General features: G+C 48.3%; 1 protein-coding gene across 15 annotated transcripts in view; it reads left to right on the top strand.

The window, feature by feature from the left end:
- Positions 1-5,375: 5,375 nt before the first annotated feature.
- FBRSL1 (fibrosin like 1) overlaps positions 5,376-24,049 on the top strand; it is a 397,085-nt gene continuing 378,411 nt past the window's right edge. For all 15 annotated transcript variants that reach the window (XM_072350966.1, XM_072350967.1, XM_072350977.1 and 12 more), the window contains exon 1: positions 5,376-6,078. In XM_072350966.1, coding sequence (XP_072207067.1) covers positions 5,785-6,078 — 294 coding nt within the window. In that variant the 5' untranslated portion in view covers positions 5,376-5,784. The remainder of the gene's footprint in view (positions 6,079-24,049) is intronic.

Below are 24,049 nucleotides of genomic sequence, written 5' to 3' on the forward strand. Positions count from 1 at the left end.
ACTTTTTCTTTTTTTCCCTCTATGTTTAAATTGTCCTTCACATCCTTTACCCATCTGGACAACCAGAGGTGGACAGTTCCCCCCTGCTGTGCTGGTTGCAGAGCAACTGAGGCTGGCTAGAGCCCACCTGTGCTGTGCCCACACCTGCCTGCAGAAGGATGAGTGCACCAGGGCTGCAGCAGCTGGGCTGGGAGGGATTGCACTGCACACTTCCCCATTTATGCTTGCAGGCCAGCAAAATCACCCTGGTGTCAGCATATGGAAGCGGTTAGCAGACCAGGGGAGGGTCAGACCCAGCCATCCACATACTGATTGCAAGTGCACGCTTTCTCCCTAAGGCAAAAAAGTGTACTTGAACCTTTAAAGCAGATAGGCTGGGGCTGATTTATTGGGGTGATTTAGATCTGTTAAAACAAATTTAATTTTGAACACAATTTTATATCAATTAACAGAGTCTCACAAGTGTAGCCATTAAGGATTCTCCTTCCAAAACCAAAGCCAAATATTCAAGATTTATGAGACTGACTTGCCATATTGGAAGTAACTAATTATTCGTAATGATTCTTTGTACTCTGACAGTGATTATGTATTTTCACTGCAAATGACCGCGATGGAGCAAGTGATAAAGGCAGCCCATGTTTGCGGAAGGGATAACAAGCAGTTAAGGCCTGAGCATTTTGGCAAAGTACTGGGATAGCAGGGGGAGAAACAACATAAAACAGCGAAGCCTAGTGACACAATATCCAGTTTATTTAACATCTTGAAGTATGCTCTGTCTCATGTCAGAACTGTAATGAAAGGCCCTGGTCTCCCTTTATTGCCTTCAGCAATTTTGTATTCAGTTTATTTATTCTGACCTTTCGGTTGTCCTTCCACCTCGGACCTTCCAGTCTTTAACAGAGCGAGGATCCACAGAAGGAGCCTGCACTGCTGGCAGCAGATGACAGGGTATGTTCAGGGCAAGGGGGACGACGCAGGTCTGGGGCCTGATTCCCATTTGCACTGAAGTTTCTTCACCTAACACTGACAGTACAAGGCAGTGACAATAAAATCGAGGCCCTGCATGAAGGAAAAGGCTTATGCTGCTCTGAGTAAAGTCCCTGGGAACAAGAAAACGATAGCAGGACTGGGACAGGCTAGATTTTCACATAGCCTTGGGCTACAGAGAATACAAAAGCACCGCCTTCCTCCTCTCTTTATAACTCCCAGTCCTGCCCCAGACACAGGAACAGAGTAATTGAGAACAAAGTCCTGTTCCAGTGCAGTGTTCAGTGCCAGCAAGGTTAACGTTCAGGGGCAGCTCATGGCAGAGCAATGCTGCATTTACTGCTGGGGAAGCTGCTCTCCAGGTGCTGTACTCACTCAGGCTATGAACAAGGGTCTGATTTCTTACCCTCAGAAAGCAAAGGCAAAGCAAGTTGGTCATTGAAATCTGCAGCAGCATGCATGCGATTAAAATGTTAATGTCAATATTGTAATCGAGGTCTGACTCACAGGACAGCTGGTAAGAGACTTGATCTGTATTGCTTAGCCCCAGTCATCTGATGCAGACCAGGGTTACAAAAAGGTTGTGCCCCATCACATGGCAGGGACTGGCATGCATTGGCTTCTCCAGCTATCTGTGGGCTGGTGGCTGAAAGGGAAAAACCAGATCAAGTGCAGGAGCGATATTGATAAGCTTGGCTCTGTCTGTACACCAGCAATGTAGAGCCCTCCTAAAAACGTCTCCAATATCATCAAAGCTGCAGCTCTGTTACAGCACTAATAGGATGCCTGCTGTCTTCCATGGTACTGCTGAGAGGCTCTTCCTTGTCCCACTGGCCCATCTCTCTCCCCGCTTTTGGAATTTTCTCTGCTAGTTTCTATTTAGCTGAGTTTCATCTCTTTCAGCCTCTGGTAAATTTTGCCTGGTGTTGATTGAGCACCAAAAGAACTACAGTCTGCAGAGCTTCTTTTCAGTAAATTCGGGATTAATGAAGAAGGCCTCTCTATTGTTGGGATGTCTAATACAATTATGAACTGAATGAGCGGACTCGGCAGCAGCGAAAGGCTCCCAGGTTCACGGCAGAGAATTGTCTGTTTTAACATCCATCTGTTTTCATTCCCTCTGATCCATTATCATTCACCTAGAGTTATAACATGATGAATATCATTGTGTGGAAAGCCATTTGATGCTAGGGGGGGAAAAATCACTGTAAGTCTGCCTTCTATTGAAAACGTGAAATTGCTTTGGTAGAAGGAAAGGCACAATTGATTCAGAGATGCCGTTTCAAACAGAAGCATCCTTTCACACTTGGACCATTTGATTTGGTTAATTCCTTCGGGTGACCCTTCTGCTGTGTTTTTCAAGGGAAAATATGGGGTTTCTCGCAGATAAATATTGATAACCACAGTGCAATCGATGTATTTATTGCTTTTTACCTCCCGTTGCCAAAATCGTGCCCTTAATTGATGATATATATTTATATATATTCACCATCTCCCCAGGTGAATATATATAGTTGCTTCACCAACTGTCCTTGTTGGTCAGCAAACTCAGAAGTGAATGAAAAAAACCCAAGAGCTAGAAATGCATGTTAAGGATGGAGGACCTAAAGCACAATAGGATTGAAGAGGGTGCTACCAAGAGGACCTGATATAAATTCCACCATTTCTCCCTGTGAAGGGGTTACCATTATAATGAACTTGCGAGCAATACAGAAATTACCTTGTGAGCTAAGAGATGCTCACAAACGGAAGGGAAAGCTTATTGAAATCAGCATAAATGCTCTTTTCTAGAAAGCGACTCACAATATTGGTAAAGCAAATGCAGTTAAGATCAATCCATTGTTTAACCGGGTGTATCTAAGCCCCAGATCTTTCATTAACAACCATCTTGCAGAACTTGGTTAGAGCTTTAAAATACCGCACATCTGAAATACTCCAGCACTGTCCTTAAAGAGACAGGAGAAGAGAAAATGCTCCACTGGAAATCCACAGCCCAGTCAAACACAAGGCAGGTAACTGTGACTCCCCACCAGCCTGGGAATATCAAAGCAAGTGATAGCTTGACGTAGCTATCTCCCTTGTTTAATTGGCATGTGAGAGATTATAGGATTTTATTGGGACGTAAATGACACCAACACAAGCGTGATTGAGGTATACGATGCATGAATGAGTATTTACATTAAGAGGCTTTGTACTGCACATGGGATTTCTACCTTTGGTTTTAAATCGCTTAAATGTAACTGATGTTTCCGTGCTACTTATATATTTATTTTAGCAATATTTATTTTAGCTCTGTCTTTAAGTAAGGTAGGGCAAAGCTGCTGCCAGACACCAGAAATCTTCCCAAAAGGGCCAGGTGGAACGAGGCTAATTTTCAGCTGCTCCATTACTACAACTGGATGAGGAATGTGAGGAAAGCAAGGCAAGGCAGGCACTGCTTAAATGGAGCCCAGCCACCAGCCTGCCTCTGCTGGGCAGGGCGCTGCTTCAAGGAAGCCATCGTCCCTGTTGGTGACTGAACAGGTGGCGAGGTCTTCTTTTTGGCCTCCTTCACTTCCACAGCTCCCACTAACCCCGAATCTCCCTCATAGATATTTATCTGCTTATTTATGTGGCTCAGTTTTCATTTTACAACACGCTTCTACTCCTCTTGCACACAGAACTTGAGGTTACCCCTCAGGGAAGGGGAAAGCTAGAGCAGGTGAGGAACGAAGCTGAAGCAGTAGAACAGAGCAAAGCCAGACAAGGATAGGAGCAGCCAGGAATGATGTTAGCATGTGGCAATATCTAACTGTATGCAATAAAAAACGATAACAGGAGGATTAGGTCGTGCTGCTGTTGTGACACACAGTGCAGCTGGTGCCCTGCGTCAGGGCCGGTGTCCATACACAACTCCCAGGTAGGCACAGGGACCCCACCTGGGGCCAGGTCCAGAACAGGCCCAGGGGAGAAGCTGTAAGAGCAGGGAACAAGGAGTGAAGCGAGGCCCCATCTTGAGTGGCAGAGGTCAAACGAGGCCTTGGTGAGAGAGATGAATGCAGAGCAGGGTGTAACAAAGGGGAAGGGGCTTCTCCATGACTCCAGCCTCCACCCTCAGTCCCCTGCACGGCTCTAGGTGCCACCTGCAGCTCAGTGTCACCAGCCCATCATGCATCCTGTCCCTCTGCCCTCATCGCATAACCCCCAACTCATCCCGCAGCCCAAGTCACCCCTCAGCTCATCATCCCTCATCGCATAACTCCTACTAACTCAGCTCCTCACAGAACCCCCAGCTATTCCCTAAGCCATCACCCCCAGCTCCTCACCCACTGTAGGAACCTGCTGAAGGACGGAGCTGAACTCAGAGGTCCCTTCCAACCCCTACAGCTCTGCAACTCTGCCTGACACCATCCTCGTCCTTGTCCCCTCAGTTCTTCATCCCCGGTCCCTCAGTTCTTTCCTTCACTCCCAACTCCTTCGTCAGCTCTCGGTTCATCACTTCAGCTTCCCTTTTCCCGACCCCATCCCTCAGCTCTCGCCCTGCTCCACACCGCTTCCCCAGCGCTGCCACCCTCCATTTCCCAGGCCAGAGGAAGGAGGGCGGACGTTGGGCAGCCCCCCCCCGCCGCCGCGGGAGGAGCTCGGCCGGGGGGAAACTTTTCCGGGGTGAGGGAGGGCGGCGGATCCCCCCGCTGAAACGAGCCAGAAGAGGAGGAGAGGGGGGGAAGCTGCCGCACGCCGCCGGCTGGGCGGGAAGAAGGAGGAGGAGGAGGAGGAGGAGGAAGAGGGGGGGCCGGGGGCACGGCCGGGCCTGCGCCGGGGAATGACGCGCAGCTGGCAGCCCTGCTCATGCGCGGCCGGCCGGGCGGTGCTAGCGCCGCGTCCCAGCTCGGGGAGAATGGGGCGGCATCCGGGCAGCGCCGACTGAGCGGCTTCTGGGGCCGGGGCTGCGCCGCGCCGCGGGCGGCCGGGCTGGGGCGGGCGGGCGAGCGGCATCCGGCAGCGGGCGGCGGCGGAGGGGGCGCCGCGCCGCGCCGGAGGGGGCTGCGAGCCGCCGGCGGCGCCCGGCGAGGAGGGGTCGGCGGAGGCGGCGGGCGGCGGCGGCGGCAGCAGCGGGCGGCGGCGGGGGCTGCCCAGGGATTGTCTCGCTCGCTCCGCGGCAAGAAAGTTGGGCGGCGGGCCCCCGGCCGCGGAGCGGGGCCCCGGAGCGGCGCTGCCCCCGGGGAGGGGGCGCCGCGCCTGGATTATCCCGAGCCGGGTCGGAGCCTCCTGGATCTGCCTCTCTTCTTCCGCGCCGAGTGAAGCCGAGGTGTCCTCGTCCTGATCCAGATAGACCCCCCCCCCTCCTCTCTGTTCTCCCCTCCTCTTCCCGTCTCTGCTTTTTTTTTTTTTTTTTTTTTTTTCCTTTTTTTTTGGGGGGGGGGTGGGGGGAGGCAGGGGGTGGAAATTTGTCAAGGTCATTCCGTGGATTTAATATTTTTGGTGTGTGTGTGCCGCTCGCCCCGCCGCCACCCAGCCTTGCTCTGTGGATTACCATCGCCCTGGATCCGAGGCGCTGAACAGCAGGATTTTTGTTGTTGGTGGTGTTGATTTTTTTTTTTCTTAAATTATTATTATTATTATTATTATTATTATTTTTAAAGGGCTGCGGGCTTCGGAGAGGGGAAGCGGAGAGTTGGAGGGGGGCCACTTTTAACCCCCCCCCCCCCGCACCCCCCCCGCCCCCACCTCCCCGCGCCCGGCCTTCTCTTTCATTTTTCCTTTTTATTTTTATTTTTTTAAATATTATTTTATTTTTGCTTTGCCTCCTCTTCGGAAATGGATGGGAAAATCCGGCAGAGCCGGAGGTCGAGGTCGCAGCGGGACCGCGTGCGGCGGCGGGAGGCGGCGGCCCGCGACCCCCGCAATCAGAGCCCCTCGTCGGGCTCCGAGAAGGAGCCGAGCCCCGGCAAGGAGAACGGCGCCCAGAACTGCACGGCCCCGCGCGGCCCCCCGCCCGCCGCCCGCACCGCGCGGCCCCCGCGCCGCCGCCGCCGCGAGTCCAGCTCCCAGGAAGAGGACCTGATCGATGGCTTTGCCATAGCCAGCTTCAACACGCTGGAAGCGCTGGAGGTAAGAACCGAAAGGGCGGTGTGGGGGGTGGGAGGGGTGAGAAGGAGTGTTGCTTCCCCTCGTCTGGAGGAGGGGGTGGGAGGAAAAATAATAATAATACAATTTTGGAGGGGGGAGCGGGGAGGGGGGGGAGGGAAGCATTGCGCTTTCAGAATGCTGCATGTTGTCAGTGCCCGTTTATGCGTGTTAATCCCCATGTTTGCTGGGGGGGGGGGGGGGCAACTTGCTGCAGGCGGTGTCCCCCACTTGCCCTCGCTCAGGACAGGAGGGCTGCGGCGGTGCTGGGGTGGTCCCATGGTGCGGGGTCCCCCCCCCCAGCTCGCAGAGTTTGTGTTTGCCCCGTGCCAAAATGTGACTCGATCCCGACGTGGTTGGCAAATGGGCAGCGTTTGACGTTTTGTGGAAAAGAGATGTTTAAATGGATAATAATCCCTCGGCTGTAATTCCCATTTTTGAAGTAATTGAACAAATTCTTCATCTCTTGTTGACTGTACATATTTTTCTGGTGTTAATAGGCTGGCAAAAAATATTGCTTGTCTAACTTATTACAAACAATATTTGCTGAGCAAATACTGCCTGCCTTGTCTGGGCTGAGCCGAGCAGAGCAGGAAATCCAATATTTTTAGAGGGGCATTGACAAACTGCAGCTTTGGCTTTTGGTTTTTGCTCTGTTTGTGAACCCATTGGGGGTGTTTGGGGACCCCCAAGATGTGGATCTGAAGAGCACCCCATGCCTCTGCCCGCTCCCTCTGACACATGTGACGGCAGAGCTTGGGGTGCTGCAGGTGTCCTGCTGTGTGTTGATGGTGTTGCACGGACTGCTGGATGATCCCAGTGTCACAGTGGGATCTGTGCTGCTACGCTTTGGGATCCCATTCTGCGTGTCACGTCTGTGCTGTCCTGTGTGGGAAACCTCAGCCCTAGTGCTGGGGGCAGATCCTGGGGAGCCCACGCTCCCTTCGCCCCAGCACTGAGTGGAGCTGAGCTGTCTCCAAGCAGCACCAGGTGTGCGTGCAGTGCTGTGCTGGTGGTTGGCCTTCACGTTGTCACTTGTGGGGTGTCGTCCTGGCAGGAAGGCCGGTACTTTGTCTAACGTAGCTGATGACAAGCTGGGGATCTGCTTGTGTGCCTAAAACATGCCACAATACTGTATTATGATGATTTTTTTCACGGCTGTGCTCTTAACCAAATCCACATCAGCAGAGAAGGTCCAATTAGAGCCCCCAGCCTCCACCGAGCTGTCAGTGCAGAAAGTAACGTTCATCTTGCAGAAATTTTCCCCCACGATGAGCACATTATCAGGAAATAGAATTCAGATGAGAGCAGTGCGGTCCCTCTGGGGCTGGAGGGAAAACTCGGTGCTTTTCCAATGGGATGCGCCCTGTTATCACATCGACAGGGCCTGAACCTCGATAAGGGGCTGGGAGGTGACCTTAAACTTTGGTCACCCCTACAGACAGCTGTCTGTGGGAGCGCTGTGTTGTTTTGTCCTTTAGTAAAATGATATACAGATCATTTTTGAGTGGTCCCTTCTGAAATGTTACACGCTAGCAGCTGAAATAAATGGATTCCTATTATTTCCCTGCGTGCAGGGAGGTGTGTGTGCTCCAGCACCACAGGGCAGTGGGTTCCTCCAGAGGAGTGTTTCCTGCAGGTACGGGGTCAGGAGGTGCTCCCAGGGCTCTGATGTCCACATGTGCTTGTGACATTAAAAAGGGGAAACGGCTGAGTGTGATGTGGCTTTCTCCTTGTCAGTGGGTGCTGCCCAGCAGAGCAGCAGGCAAAGGGGATTGTCAGCGTGTGCCTGTGTGGTTGGCTGGTGCTGCAGGGTCACTGCATGCTGTGGCACTGGGGCTGCAGTGTGCTTGGCTGCTACAGGTGGTTTTCTTCTGTTTTGGAGATTAGCCTTTCAGTCTGTGTTCATATACATGTTTTTTGTTGGAGATTAGGGTATAAGTGAGTGAATGGACTGAGGGCCGTACTGGACTACCAAAGTCTGCTTGGTTTGGTTTCTAACCCTAAATGGAGCCTTTGTTGTGTTTATGATTGCACGTTGTGGTCCCTCCTTGCGTTCTTCCTCTAGGTGTGTTTGTCACTGGGTGGTGAGGTGACCTGTGCTAGCAGGGCTTTGGGTTTCCCCTGGAAATTAAATCTGAGTGCTTGGGCAGAATTTTATGACAGAAGCGTTGGGAAAACGTCAGGGTTTTTTTTTTTGTTTGTTTTTATCTCAAAATGCTGTGAATTCCCCTTTGCCCACTTCAGAAAACCCTCAGCAGTGGTGTTCCTGTAAGCACAGGGTGCTCTGTGGCTCCTGCATGCTGACCTGGTGATGGGGGCAGTTAGGCTGAATGATCTGTGGAGCCTCTTGTAGCTCTTTGGTGTGAATTCCAGGCATTTGGGGTGTATCATTTAACTGGTGTGGCGGTTGTTATCTGAAAATATTGCATCTTGCTTCCGCGATGAGCACCCGTGGTTCGACCTACATCTCCCTGGCTCTACCCCCATCAGATAAAGATATTTGACATTTATTTGTTTATTTAAAGGAAAAACAACCAGAGCCCACAGGCAGAGCCCAGAAAGCAGAGACTTCTCTTTCCCCTTCCTTCCCCTGTAACTTCTCTGTGACCCACTGGTACATGTGCGGGATGCTCATCTCCCTTGGGTACAGTGTTGGGGCTAAAAGCTGGGATATTGGGTTTGCCCAGTGCTGGTCATCACAGCGTGCTGCAGCCCAGGAGATGGATGGGGGATTTTTGGGCACCTCCCAAAATGAATGGGACAGAGGGGAGCGTGTGTGCCTTGTTATGTTCAGATGAAGCTGCTCATTATTCGTGGAGGTGATTGGTGAATCAGAGTGAGAGAAGTGAAATGAGTGAGTGGTGGCTGAGGGCTCTCTGATCATCGCTGTTCCTTTCAAGTACAAAAAACAGCCCTAAAAGGGAACTTCATCAGCATGTTAATGAATGCGATCTTGGAGAGCAATTGTTCTCCCAAAGTAGTCATAAAGACGAGGGGTTGTGTTTTCCTTTTGGCTTTTGTTTATCAATTTTACAAATTCCAGCAAAGCTTTGGAACACTGTGTGGAAATTTTAACTTTCTCTGTGTGTGTGTGTGTAAGAGTTGTGTGTATTTCTTTTTTTTTAAAGGAATGTTTAACCTATTTATAGCATCTCCTGGAGGACCTGTTTGCAGGCAGGCATTGGGCAGCTGCAGGTCCCTGGGTGGAGCAGTCAGACATTGTTCTTGGGGTGCTGGTCCCCTCTGGCCCCTGACCCCAGGGGCTGAGTATGGTGACACCACCCCCCCCCATCCCCACCAGTGACTGCTCTGCTATTGATGTCACGGGGTTCAGGGAACCCACATGGTGCCAGCAGGCTCTAGACAGCATGCTTGGTTTCTTCAGCTGCTATCGTGATAAGGCTGCTCTTGTATGTGCTCCGATCTCCCACTTGATTAGAAAATCAGTGCGTGTAACTGCAGCTTCCTGCTCCAGAGGTCTGTGCTGGTTCTGCTGGCCTGGCTGCGCAGCTTCTTGTTCATCAGATCTCCCTGTGCGTTTTGCAGTGTAGCTTCTCCATGGCTAACCTGAAGTTTGAAACGAGCTCGTAGGCTTAACCGCTTATTTTCCTTCTACTTAATTGCCGTGTTATTTTGGTATGAAGTCAGTCTTTCTGATGGTCTGTTGGTCCTGGAAGTAGTTTTTAAACTCAAGGCAAGGTGGTGACTTGGTAGGCAGCGTGCTGAATGCCTCCTGGTTTTCCTGCAGACCTGTTAGCCTGCATCGATCTGCTCTCCATGCTGTTGGTTTTCAGTCTGAAGCCGGTACTCACGGTGTGTTTTTGTCCTTATAAAGGAGTGAGAGATCCTGAGAACAGAGCCTGGGGGCTGGGATGAGATAATCTTTGAGGTCCCTTCCAACTCAACCCATTCTGTGGTTCTAAAACAGGGGGGCTCTGGGATGCTAGGGTGTCTACTTAGCAGAGATACACAGGTGCCTGTGTCCTGCTGGGTTGATGCGGTGCTGGGTGGGGGTCTGGCTCTTGTTGGAATGCTTTGCCTCACTAGTGAGCCTTGCTGGGTAGGGCAGGCTGGATCAGATGGTGGCATTGTCACCTGTTGTGGGGTCACTTGCACAAGAGCTGTGAGCTCAGACCTGCAGTGCCTACTCTCCCAGGTCATCAGCGTGCCATTAGCAGCAGCAGTGCCATTGAGCATAGCTGTGGTGTCATGGGGAGGAAGTGGTGAGCTCACCCGAGGCTGGGCTGTGGAACACCCACACCTTTCAAAGCTCAGCCTTTCTTCTGTGGGCTGAAACCAGGGGTGAAAGGTGGGATGGAGCTTGTTGCAGTGTGAAGTGAACCAAACAGCACTGAGAAGATGAATTATTATTCTTAAATAATAACAATATTAAAAAGCACAGGGCATTATGTATTATACAGGCTAGATTTTTGGATAAAAGGGCCCTAGTGTAATTAATGTTCCATTTAATCCAAATAGTAGATGATGCTGGACCCAAGTTAGTGTTTGCTTGTAAGGGGTGCACTTGGCTGCTTGTCTAATGGGAAGCGAGAACTCCATTCTCCTCCCAGTATGCCAAGGACACACACCTCTTAATGTTTTATCTGTTATTTCCCAGAATGGGACTGAGTGTTACAGTGTTTCTTTCTGGGAAAATAACAGTGCAGGGGAGCTGGGAGGGATGGGGTGAGCCGGGCACTGTGCTGTTTCTCTGAGATTCCTACTTGCTGGGCTGATGGATCGCTCTGCTGTACCTCTTTAAAAATGCATTGAGTGATGGAGATGCAGTGCCTGGGCTGCAGAGCTGCACTCACACAGCGGTACCCACGGCGCTCGCATTGCTTCCTGCGACTGTGAGGTTTGGGGGTGGTGTTTTCATTCTGATCTCCTCCTGCTCTCTTGTTTCCTGGCTGTGCAGTGCTGAGCTGTCTGGCACTGCAGGCTGCTTCCTTCCACCTGTACAGATCCTAAATAGGTGGAGAAGGTCTGCGGGTTGCTGGGAGCCTACTGCCGTGTGCCTGCAGTGCTGCAGCAAGCTCTGGGAGCAAACAGCATCTCCAAAGCAGCCTGTCCTGCCACATGCAGTAATTTCTTTTTTCTTTTAAAATAAAGTTTTGAAATACAGTGTAGAGGACTTGCACCTCAGTATCAGTTGTATGCGAACATCCTGCTGTAAGCGAGAACAATTTCCAAGTCACTGCACTTTAATGCCTTCAGTTTATCACCGTAAAGGTATAAAAGAGTTTTATGTAGGTGAAGTGGCTCTTGCCATTTAAATATCTCCTGGCATTGCTGTGTTCCAGCACCACGGGAGCTTTGCTCCAGTCACGTTCCTTGCGAGGTCTGAATGCAATTTCATGAGCTCTGTTTCGTCTCTTTGAAAACTGGCCTCCTTCAAAGCTAATGAAATTTTAAGAACACTGTTGAGATGCTGAAAGGAGAGCCAGTCTTCATGTTGTTGACCCCATAGGTGTGAAATGGAGGAGGAGGGTGAGCACTTCGGAGCCACCAGGGATGGGGAGCGCCCTGCCCTGAGGGCAGCCTGCCTCAGTCTGTAACTTTGCTGTTCTGGATGTGAAGTTCAGAAATATCAGGTGAAAGCAGGCATTGAGGCAGCTGTGTGTGTAGCACTTGGTGCTCCAGGATGAACAGAGAGCATTTCCTTTGTAGCACTGTCTTGCTTCAAGCCAAAAAGAGACTGAACTTGAACAAAAGTTGCATCTGCAAGGTCAGTGGTTGGCATGGATAAGGGGATTGAAGGGATCAAAATGATTTCCCTGCGCTGCTGGCTGCAAAACATGGGCTTATGGCACCGTTCCTCTTTCTCCCTTTGTGCTCAGAGCAAAGCTTTTTTTAATCTTGTGCTGCCTATGTATAGCTGTGCCACACGGATGTGGCAATTGGAAGTGAAATGCTCTATTGCAGGGGCTCTTGGGCTCTGTCACTGGGCCTGGGGAACTGCTGATGGAGCAGGATGGCACTGGGGCTCTCTTCTGAGTCTGCTATGAGAAGTACACGTTTGTGAATGTCTCTGTGCTGCACTTTTGCCTGTCATTTAAGTGCAGCACTTGTGTTCGCTGTTGAGTATCACTGCTTTGTTTTCCCTTCCAACAGATGTTCATTCTAGGTCTGTAACAACACCTGTAGTTGTAGTTGTAGTTGTTCAGTGTTTTCATTCTTGTTTCACATTTAAATGTAGATGGATTTGCTCTGCAGCCAGATCCCTGGTCTGGGCTCTGCTTGGTGAGGATGTGCTTGGGCTGGAGGAAGCCTACAGCTCAGGTTTGGGTCTGCTGGCTGGGGCATGCTGCTGGCCACCCAGGGCACATCCCGACCCCCTCCTGTTAGGCAGTGAGACTGGTTTGCTCACTGGTAACTCTTTTATCTACTGAGAAAAGAATTTTAAGGCAAGACATGTCGTGTTAAACCTTACAGTGGTGCCAAGTGCATCAGCTAATAAATATACTATTGCTGTTGATGTTTTTGGACTCATAAATGTCTCTTGTGCTGCTGTCTGAGGACGTGCAGCCTCTTTATCCCCTCCAGCCCAGTACATGCTGCACACAGAGGGAGCAGGAATCAGGGTTCTGTGCAGCTTGGAGATGTTTATGGAATCAGCCAAACTTATATAAAATTATTATGGTGTTTTGACAGCTTGTTAATAACTTGCAACCAATGGAAGAAATGGAATTACAGCATTCTTGGTCTTTGGTGGAACCTTGGCATTTCTTTCAGATTGTAAAATTAAAGAAAAAATATGAAAGCCATTAAAATAGTTGGACGTAGTGCCTGGGAAAAAATGATGGGCCGCTTAATTGAAAAAATGCTTCATTCCAGTTGGAGTTCATTGCAGTTTGTTTCTTTCTGGCTGCCTGGCTCTGCTGTGGAGGGGGAAAGACCCCAGAACCCATCTGAGAGTGGTGGGTGTCTCTCGGTTCTTCGTCTCGTCTGACTGGAGTGGAAGGAGATTCGAGCAAGCATTAGACACGGGGGAAGTCTTGTCACCTGTAATGACTAAAATCCCCTGAAGTGTTGCCAGCATGTACTTTAGGAATCATATAATTATATGATTATTGAAAGAGACATAAAAGACCTCATGGCAAAAACCTTAGAAAGGGGGAGGGAGGGAATCCATATGCAAATGAAGATACACAGAATTTGCTGTCGCTTTTTTTTCCTGGTTATTTTTCAGTGCAAAGCTCAGTAATTGCTTTTATGGGGATTACTTAATAAAACTGGGGCATGGAAAGGAGGGAGACGTTGTTTATGCTGTGTCACAGGACTGGCTTGCATTCCTATGGAGTCAGAGTATAAATGAATGTTAAAAGTAAAACTACAGAGTGGGTTTTCTGCTAACAGAAAATAGCTATTTGCTGTAACGTTATCCTGCAATATAAGTGTTCTGTGGTCTGGTGGTTAGCAGAGGGGTCCGGAAGGCGAGATAATGGGGTTTTCTTTCTGACTTCCACGGGCTTCCTGCTGGAGTTTGGGCAGGTCCTGTCCCCGTGGTGCTCAGAGCTGTGGGCATGCTGTCCCCTGCCCTGGGCGGCCCTTGGCTCACCTTTAGCCTGGGGAAAAAGGAAACTCAGCCTTAGAATTTTTCCCGTGCTTCAGCTATCCCTGAAGCACAGCTCTGGAGCTGAGGAGCCAAAGCTCTCCCAGGCTTCAGCTTCTCCTCACTGGTACCCTGGATTTATAGTCTTGCTGCTCATAGAAGCACTAATTCATGTGGTTACAGGGGAACTCTCCTGATGCAGAACAGACCTATATCTCAAGAGAGGTTTTCTTGCAAGATAGGCAAAAATCTCCTTCCTTTTTTCTGCTCAGAATTACTAAAGCATTTTGGTGCGTTAAAAAAGGGGGAAAAAATCATGCTGCTATTAGGCTTGCATTACTGAATATTCTGTAAGATTCTGTACAGGAAAAAGAATAGCATTTGCTCTGGGAATCTAGTCTGAAGCTAAATAGCACCAAGTTGTGATGTAAGTTTGCTAATGTGATTTTTAGCTGAAAATGACAATGGTTTTCCAACCAGATGGATTCTATAACGTGCCTGCTATCAGCTCGTCCATCACACTCCGCAGATGTCTGTACATTCATTATAATGGGTGTGTGGTAATGCTGCTGATTGCATCGAACGTGCTGATAAACCCACTCCAGCCTGATTATCATTGCCCTGGTGGGTGCTGGCCCTGAGGGCACAGAGCGAGGCCCTGAGGTCCTTGTCACTGGGTCTGTTTGTGGGAAAGGTGATGAGGTTTTCTAGAGCCTTATGTTAGCAGCAGAGCTTCAGCTCTAAGAAACGATCTCGTGTTTTGGCAGATATAGAACGTGCCATTTCCAAACCAGAGGTTGAGATCTGGTGCACCAAGGGCCTTATGTGTAAAGTACGTTCCCAGATCATGAGCTCAGATAAACAGCTACGGGTAGTTTGTTTTCATAAATGCTTCCCAGGAATTATTTCTGAAGTTGCAGCGGGAGGGAAAGCAGCTGTTTGCAGAATGTACATCTTTGGGTTCTTAGCCTCACCCACACAGTGCCCCGAGGAGCACAGTGATGGTGCTGGGGTGGCTGAGCATGGATTCCCACCTGAGAGAGAGGACTGGGGGTGCACCTCTGTGTGCAGGGCTGCAGGTGCCGGGCTCAATGCTGCAGCCCTCCAGCTGCCTCCCCTGTGCTGTGGGCTCTAAGGGCTTCCTCGGAGTTGTTTGTTTTGAGCACTGGAATGTGCTGTGTTGCTCCAGTGTCAGGGCTAGCAGTGAGCAGCTTCTCCTGGAACGCATCTTGCAAGCAAATGTGCACCTTTATAGCATTGACTTTTTATTTTTTTTTATTCACACTTTGATTTTTATGTAATTCTGATTTCCTGCTCATTACAGCAAGTGAATTTTCACTGTTTCAGTGCACTTGCCTGGGAAAAAAAAAGGAGCAAGTGCTGAGATGGAGGAATAGATTTTTGTCTCAAGCGATACATGAATTCTTTTTGTTCTTTTACATCTCCCTCCCTCTGTGCATGTGTATGTTAAAATTCCCGTTCCCTGTTTATAAATGTTTAGCAGCTGAAGTCACTGGTGTTTTTCAAAGTAGTACCTTTGCGAGGTTGAGAACATAAGCAAAATGTGATTCTTCACTCGGTCTCGGCTGAATACTGTAGGAATAATGAGTCTGTGCCTACAGCACAAACCGAGACACAAAAAGCATGCCAATAAGAATACAAGCCTGGGGGAAGAGATAGCGTGGTGTGTTTTAGCATCTGTACTGGAGCATCCCTGCCTGTATTTTGGGGCTGAGAAGGGTCAGCCGTGGCGTGCTCTGCTGATGGCAGCCTGGCTGGCACTGCCCCTGGGCTGGGCATGCAGCTGGCTACGTCTTCCTGGTGATGGAGGCACGTCAAAAAGAGCCATTGCAGCTGCCTTGCTCCGTGTTCCTGAGCTGGTGAGGGAAGAGAAATGGATCAGACATCTTCCTGATCAGTGAAATGACATCCTGTGGTTCATGCTTCCTTAGTGGCTGCCAGCTAGCAACATCCACATCTTCTGGGGGATGCAGGTACCTTCCAGGCAGGTTTGGCTTACAGCTGAATTATCAGGTAAAGTCTTTGCAGTGCTGTGCAGATTATTGTTTTTTTAAGACTATCTAGTTCCTCTAATAATGCGTTGTCAGGTTTTAAAGCTGAACGATCTTCAAATATCATCAGTGTTTAATCTTTGTTTTCTGTTTTATTTAGCCTGAATAAAGGCAGTGTTGTATTCCCTTTAGATTATGGCCACGGAAATGGTTTGTCTCATTAATTAAAGAATGAGGTGGAGTGCCCGGTTACTTAGCGCTGCTCCTCTTAACATTGAATGTTCGTCCTTTGCCCCCACTTTTTGATGTTGAATTTTCTCTAAAGTGTTTTAAAAAAATGTGTTTCTAAAAGGCCTAATTAGGGTTGATATTTCTGTATCTGGGTTTGTAATGCAGCTTTTATAATAGGACACCAGGGCATCGGCACTAAATACAAAGAAAATGGAGCCTATACCCAAAGCAGTGTGTGTGATTTTGAACAAAAACAAACGCCCCATAACTCAGCCTGAAGTTACCTGTCGGTTCAGTGCTTATCCCGGCTTCAGTGTTGCCCTTTGGAGTGAAGGGGAAAATGGCATCTGACTAATGCTGAAGTAATTAGTCACTTTGCTTTATGGTTTGAGGAAAAATCTGCCTAGGCAAACATGTCCCAGCTGGGCAGATAGCTGTGTGGCTGATTCTGTTTTAGGCCCGATAAAGCATTGTTCACACCTGCTTGGAACGTAATAGGGGAATAAATGGGAAACTCGAGCTGCTCAGTGCTGTGCATTGTGCAGACAGGCCGTGCTCCAATACAGGGATTTATTTCATGCATGGTGGCCTAGACATGAAACAAATGTGTAGAAAAAGGAATTATGTAAAATTGAAAGTGACAATTATGCAAACATTCCGGCTGAGGAAGAAGTAAATTCTTCTCATTTTCCATGTGCTCGACTTCAGCGCTAACGAGCAGCCTGTTGGGGTTTTCATGTCCGCGTCTGTATCTGTCATCTCTCTCATCTCGGCTGCTTCTCGTTCCGTGTTTTCTTTTTTGTTGCTGCTTTGACCTTATTTTCCCTTTTGTTCCATGGCTCCGTCCCCGTGCTGTTGGCAGGTAGCCTTGTGCAGAGCTGCCCTGTTGGGTGTCCGTGCTGCCTGGGAATTCCCACTGCGCAGTAGCAGGGAGGTACAGCAGTAGCTGTGCTCTGACATTGCTGTCTGCCTTTGCTGCAGGGGACGGTCCTTTCCTGCCCAGTCCTGTTGCCTCCTGTATACCAGCACCTGTATTTAGGCTGAGAGAGGGGGGGAGAAGATGAAAGAAACCACTCTGCTGTTGTGGCTTGAGCCTCTGCAGTGGGGCTGTAGCCAGGTTCACCCCATGCTTTGGTCACCTGGGTGGTAGGTCCACGGGCAGAGATGGACAGTGTGGAATGGCAATGATGCTGTGCCAGAGTGCTTTCTGTACTGCTTTCAGTTCAGCCTGTGGAGCTGGGCAGAGGCAGCCAAGTGTGAGGGCTGATGGGGATGGGTTACTAGGAAAGAAAGCTCAAAGCAATTCAATTGCTCTGGAAACCTGGTTTCCACCTTGCTTTTAATGATTAATTTCAATATGATGGGGAGAAAGAGTCTCTTGTTTGTGCTTGGCCAGGTGCTTCATGTGAAAGAGGTATCTAACCATCAGAAGGGTTAAAATTAGTTCGGTCTGTACATGGCTTTTACAGCTCAGTTTACACAAGAATTCTTTCTTTTTAGCCTTCTTTTCTTCTCCTTTCTTTCCTCCTCAACTTGTTCCTGGTGCTTGTGCTGTATGAAGGAGAAGTGCATTCTGAATATTAAATCCAGAGAGTGGGGGGAGGAGCAGCTCTTCTCATCAGTGTCACTTTTCCATGCTCTAATCCCACAGAGGGATTGAAGAAAGTGTTGGGAGGATAAGATCTGTGTTTGAGCCCAGCGAAAAGATGACTCCACTACGGAAAATGGTTTTAATGGAAGCTAGTTGGGTGTGTGTGTGTGGAGGGGGGAGGAGAAAATTGCAGAGGAATTGTGCAAATTTCTAAATAAAAAGCATTCAATTACATGAACAGAGAGGGAGGAACCCTCTTGTGTGCACATCGGAAACTTCAGTGAGCACACATAACCTCTGTGCCACAGTAGTCGTTGACCTTGTCAAATCGTGGCATTGGGGGTCATGTGTGGCATAGTGGGTTGCCACGGGGGATTAGCACATGTGGGCAGAGGGGTTTTTAAATCAGAGCACACATGCCAAATCTCATCTCCAGCGGTGCATATGGATTCATCAGAAAACCCAAGGAGAGGAGATCAGAAGGTACCTGGTGTGGGAGCGAGCCACTGGGGCTGGGCTGCAGCCCCATGTGCAGGGGATGGTTGGCCTGGGCCCCAGCTTGCTGGTGGGATGTGCCTGGAGCTTGGCTGTAAGGAGCTGTGAGCTGTCCTCGACCATCTCAGGTTTTGGTGGTGTGGGCTCACCGCTGCCTTTTTGGCACTGTTAGGGAGGACAGCAAGAATGTGAAACTAGCGGGTTGAATACAAATGGTCTAGATATAAATGAAGATGCAGATGGGAATGCCTGAAGCATAGGGAAGCAATTCACTGCTAGCAACTGATCCGATTTCTCTGTGCCTAGAAAGGAAAACACTGAAGGCTTGAACTTTCCTGCGTTGTTGAAGTGTTTAATAGAAAGCTTGTTGGCATGGCATCCTTGAAGCCTAAGCAGCCGAGTGTGAGGCTTTGTACAGCCCTGCTCTGTGTTGCCCTGGGCTGGTAGGCAGGCCCACAGCGTGGCTTTCTGTTTATTAGCTGACAGGCAATAGCTTACGGCTCAATCAGGAGAGCAAGTGCTGCCTGTGTGCTTAAAGCAAGTTCTGTGCAGGATGGAAAATCATGCTCTCTATTATAGCTGCACATGTTATGTGTATTCAGAGCTGCCAAGGCCATGCTTTGGTGTTAGACCTGTGACCCCCTGCCCCAAGCAGTTACCGTGGTAGCAGAGCATGGCTGTGTGATGGCTCTCTGCTGTCCATAGAGGTAATCCTTATGCCATAAGGGAACCGAGTTAGGTTTCTTTCCGTTCTACAGAACCAGTGAATAGAGTTGCCTGTTTTTATTAAAGACTCAAATTATGCCACGTGAATTGTTTCCTTCCATAATACTTGTATATTCCTCTAAAAGTCTGCCTTAGTCGATTTAATTCCACGTCTCACAAAGAAAGTATTACAAATTGAGTTCTTCTAGCGGTGAAATGGTTGGAGCTGAGTTAGAGTGGCCTTAAAGCTGAAGCTGGCCAGCCTTTATGCTTGCCAGTAAGGGAATCATTTGTCCCCAGATGCAAGCAGGGTGGCTGTGCTTGTGTGGCTGTGGGGCTCTGAGCAGAGCCTGGCTGCTTCCTCTTTGCTGGGGCATTCACTGTTCCTGATCGCATCCCAAATATTAGGCTGGACTTGGGGAATTAAGTGGTGCAATTATGAAGCGGAGGGAAAAAACACTTATGTGGTGGCTGTGATAGATTAGTCATTTTGTACCTCCAAATAGCCAATTATTCCTCTGACTGGCTTTTATCTGACCAATTTGCATGTGCAGTCATGGTAACTGGTTTGCAGATTAGGCACAGCATTTCGTGTAGATCTGATGTCGAGTTTCGGTCTGGTCTGCTTGGGAGCAGGAAACAAAATACATGGATGAGAGATTCAGCATTAAAGATTATGATGAGCTGCTTTTCACTCTCAAAGCCTTTTTACTCTTGCAGGGGACAAGATGGCTCACTTTATTGTAGTCTTTTCTTCTTCATTATATACATGTGCAACAGGGCCATGTAAAGTGGTCCCAGCTCTGTGGAACCTGCAACACAGGTTTCATTTGTATTGGAGTTCTCTGCTGCACAGCTGGAGAACGTGCTGTTCGAGGGCTGGGAACTCACTGGAGCATCAGTGCGTTTCATAAGAGATAGGAAGGGGAAAAAGAGCTGGAGGAGAGAAGGAAAAATAAACCAAAGCAGTGTGGAGTGACTGATGGTGAAGTCCTGCCTCCTTGAAGTCGGTGTCATAGCTCTGCCTTTGCTGGTGCCCAGTTTCCTTGTCCTGCCTGATTTTGATCTTGGCTACATGGGTGTGCTGCAAATTAACAAAATGGTTATTTGATTTAATGCCTTACACCTAGAGAGCTAAGTGAAATCTTAATTTGAACAATATTAATAATTCAGATAGCTGTATTTTGCTATTAGGTTAAATATAAGCTCTGTTTCTGTCTGGGATTTGTGTCAATTTAGCACGCTGTGGACTTTGCAGAATCTCTGATATGAGCGCTCTTTGAAGTGGAGAAATGGTCTCAAATATTTTCCAACAGTCAGCTAGCTTTTTAAAGCTCCATTTGCTTCAGATCAGCAAGCCTTTTTAAAAACAAACAAATAAAAAGCAGTTTGCAAGTGCAAGAATAACAAGATACTCTTTAAAAAAGCCATTTTTTTTTTTCATATGGGCTCCAGCTACTCAGCTGTAGTTACCTCGGTCTCCAGTGCTGTTAAAGACAAATTAAGCTAATAAAACAGTATCATGCAACATTGTGGCAAATAAATTATTTAATGTGTATGCAAGTAGTTTGCTATGCCAAATTTAAACTCTTTAAGCCTTTCCTGTTTGGATGAGAAAAAGAGGCTATTAGAAATGTAACCCTGTTAAGGGTCTGTGAAACAATGCTTTGCCCAGCCTGTAGCAGCCTTCTGGTGTGTTCAGGGAATACAGACGATAAGTTGAGGTGTACCTTTAAGGAAATCATATCTTTATTTTCTTGTAAGTGGCAATGTGATCGTAGACTGATAATAAACTCGTGCATTAGAAGGCAGGTTCTGGGGAGTCTGCTGTATCCACCTGTCTGCATGGCGTGACCAGCCTTGGCAGGGAGCTGAAGGCGTTCCTTGGTTTGCATCATATTCTGGCTGTAATAGTGTATGTGCATGCATGTACATGCATGAGCAGATGTATTTCCTCTCTGCCATGTACATAAAACAACTGGACTTGTCTTCTTTTTTTTTGCAAGCTCCTGTTGGTTCCTTTGCCTGTTCTTTTGGGACTGACCCGTGGTCGCACCATGTGGTTTTCAAACAGATCACCTGTATAGTCTCCTTGGTTTTGAATAAAACTTACCATATGAACAATTACAGGTGCACAAGCACCTCATTTTAAGTTATCTGAGCTGTTCTAACTTGTGAGGCTTTTTACGTTTCAAATGCTGGAATCAGCATGCGAGGAGTTGTATTAAAACTGGCTGTCAAGCTTCATTGCAGCAGATTTTTCTTCCAGTAGCTGCTGAGGAGCCCCTCCAAAGCAGTTTCAGCACAGCTTGGGGGACTGGAAAAATCAGAGTTGAAAATGGGGGCAGGTCACGCTTTTTCCACCCCCCTCCCCTCCTTCTCTAGATAAGTTATATAATCTCTGTTCCTCTGTTTCTTCTGTGTAACAAGGATAACTTATCTCACGGCACTTCTACTGCTGAGTAGTTGTAAGCCCTGCATGCAGGATCTTTTTTGATAGGAAGTACATTAAGATTAAAGTACATGGTGTTTTGTTCTGAAGAGTTTGAGGATGAAAATTTATAGGCAACCGTAAGCTGTGTGTTTGTTTATGATAAAATTGGGAGATGAAGTATAAAGGAACAGACACTGGTACTGGCCGTGTAACTTGCAGCTTTACATTACAAACAGGCTCTTGTTTGTGGTGATAAAGGCAAGAAATCCAGTGTATTCTGCTAGCTACAAATAGCTACAAGGGGTAGAGCTTTACACTCCATCAGAATGAGCTTCTTCTCATTCTCAAATCTCTCAGCTGTTCCTTTTAAGAGGGTCTTCTCTCCACCTGTTTAGGAACTGTGAATTTTTGTCGCTCTAAGAGTAAACAAGTATCTTTTGCTGCTAAACATCAATGCTGTCACCATTCTCTCCTCCCCCATTTCCTTCTATATCATTAGGGTTTAGTTAGCAAAATTCCTTCCTTCTTGCTCTCCTCAATCCTTTAACCAAATCAGTAAGGCAGTGCAGACAGCAGGCAATGGGTTGCTGGTGATTATTGCTTTCCCTGCTAACCCTTTCTTTCTTCTTCTTGGTGCAGTAAAATCCTGTTGAATTCCTCCAGCCTACCTGGCTTGGGCTCTGCTGCAGTGCTGGGAATTCCCACAGCATGAGAGCTTTGCCCAGAGCAGATTCCTATCAGCGTGTGCTGCCCTTGGGATTTCTGCATCTCGCATGCCAGAGGGCTGCCAAGTAACACTGCTCTGCAGGCACAGGAGTTTTCTTCTCTGCCCCACAGCTCTTCTGGTTATTGTGTAAATACTGGAGGATTTGGGGGTGTGTTTTGTGTGGATGCTGAAGGATTTTGGAAGGGAAAGGTGGCTTGGTGGCCTTGGAGTGTGGTTTTGTAACTGTTAAAGATGTCTCCTCTCTGATGGGTCTGCTGCCTTAAAGCTTCTGGTGACAAGATTCAGAACTCATTTTTAATCATGAGAAGAAAAATGGAATGCTGAAGGCAGCTCCACTTCTAGGCTGCATTCTTGAGTGTTTCTGGAGATTAATTTATGGGGTGTTCGTTTCTGCAGCCCCTACCGTAGAAGCAGCTCATCAGCTTTGTTGTGCTGAGTTGTTCTTTCATGGTTTTGAATCAGTACCTCTCCAAGGCTTTGGGAAAGCATTATGAACACTGAGCTGCTGGGAGTCTGCAGGCCTCTTGGGTCCCAAATGAGTGGGGAAAGTGCAGGTGCAGTGCAGTGCTGTTCTCTTTCTCATGGGCTGCATAACCTCTGGTGCCTGCTGACCGCTTGGGCACTGCTGAGAGAGAATCCTACCATGGGAAAAATGCTCTGCTGGGACTTTATTCTGCTGTTTAGCCAAAGCCTTTTCAATAAGCATCCATGCCAAGCAGGTGGGTGTACAGCACGAGGGGTGGGTTATGTGGTCAGTGTGTGCGATGTTTGTTGTGCTGCTGGTTTGCTTCATCTGCCTCGTCACGTTCTGTCTGCGTTCCCTGCACATCGTAGCTGGGGGAATGGCAGGGAGTTGCACAAAGCCGCCTTTCTTGTCATATCTGCTCCAATCTCACGTGACAGTTGGACAGAAGCTGTTTTCACTGCTTGCACTGAGGGGGAGGTGGAATGGGTGGTGGATTTAAAGAAAACTATATGTACTTTTTGTTTTTTCCCCCTATATGCAGGCGTCTTGTGTTTGTGGTGGTGTGGGCAAGGAAGCACCTTGTTATGCAATGTGTGTCTGCTCTGTAATGGAGAGAGCTTCCTCCCAAGTACAGGTCTATCCCCTGGCTCTGCAAGCTGGAGTGCCTGTGCCTGGTGACTCCTGCATACACACACCTAAAATGTCTGATAAAAATGCATTGAAGTTATACTGATATTCTTCACTGCCATGGCTTCATTGGGCTGGGAGGAAGTGAGACCCTGACAGATGTGTATCAGAGCAATGACCTTGTGAAGCCTTGGGGGAAAAAATAGTTTGTCAAAGAGCGTGCAGTTACTCCAGTCCTTCTCTTCATATCTTTTTCCCGTTGCCTTTGCATCCATCAGTGAATGTTTCTTTCGTTTTGCTGGCTGTAGGCACACGATGCTTTCTCATCCATTCTCTCTCAATCTAGTTCTCCCTGCTGGTCATTTAAAGCTTTCCTTTGCAGGAAGGAGCACTGAGTAGTAGATGCGCAGGCATATGTGAGTGAGCAGAGGAATGGGATTTGTAGATTGCTGTGTTTTGAAAAATGGTGATCCTTCACCTGATGAAGGATGCTCTCTCAAACTTGAATCTGGCAATCCCCCTAAATTGGACTTGGCTTTCTCTGGGAACTATAAAAGCAGCAAATTTCCAAAACCTTTTGCTAATGGATTACTGAGTGAAGATCAATAGAGATGCTGAGAGAGGAGCCAGACCTGGAAAAAGAACATAGAACGCAGGCTGCCTGATTAATTTGCTCTAGAGAATAAAAGCCTTCAGAGATGAGAACAGGGTATAAAACAAGCAGCTATAGACTTCCTATTTGCTGAGTAGAAAATGTTAACTTCTCGGGTCTGGTAAAGATTTCCAGTATCGGTTTTGTAAGGGGCAATGGTCAGTGCCTGCCTGGTCTCTGCCTGGCAAAGGAACCTCCACGTGGTGTGTTGGGTGAGTGCTGGCAGGGGACATCCTGGTTCCCAAAGTGGAGAGTGTTTCTGCTTCTCATCTTCCAGTTAGGTCTGCTGAACCTCTCATTTTCCTGTCTTTGCTTGTAAATGGCAGCAGCAAGCTTGCTTTCTTCTCTTACTTTGGATCTTTCGGTCCATGTTAAAAAAAATAAATAGCTATTTCCTCCGGAGAACTGAACAGTCATTTCTGCTCCCTGCAAGTCATGCTTAACCATCTTTGTAGGGC

The sequence above is a fragment of the Excalfactoria chinensis genome, chromosome 16, assembly GCF_039878825.1.
Source record: "Excalfactoria chinensis isolate bCotChi1 chromosome 16, bCotChi1.hap2, whole genome shotgun sequence".
Classification (NCBI taxonomy): Eukaryota; Metazoa; Chordata; class Aves; order Galliformes; family Phasianidae; genus Excalfactoria; species Excalfactoria chinensis.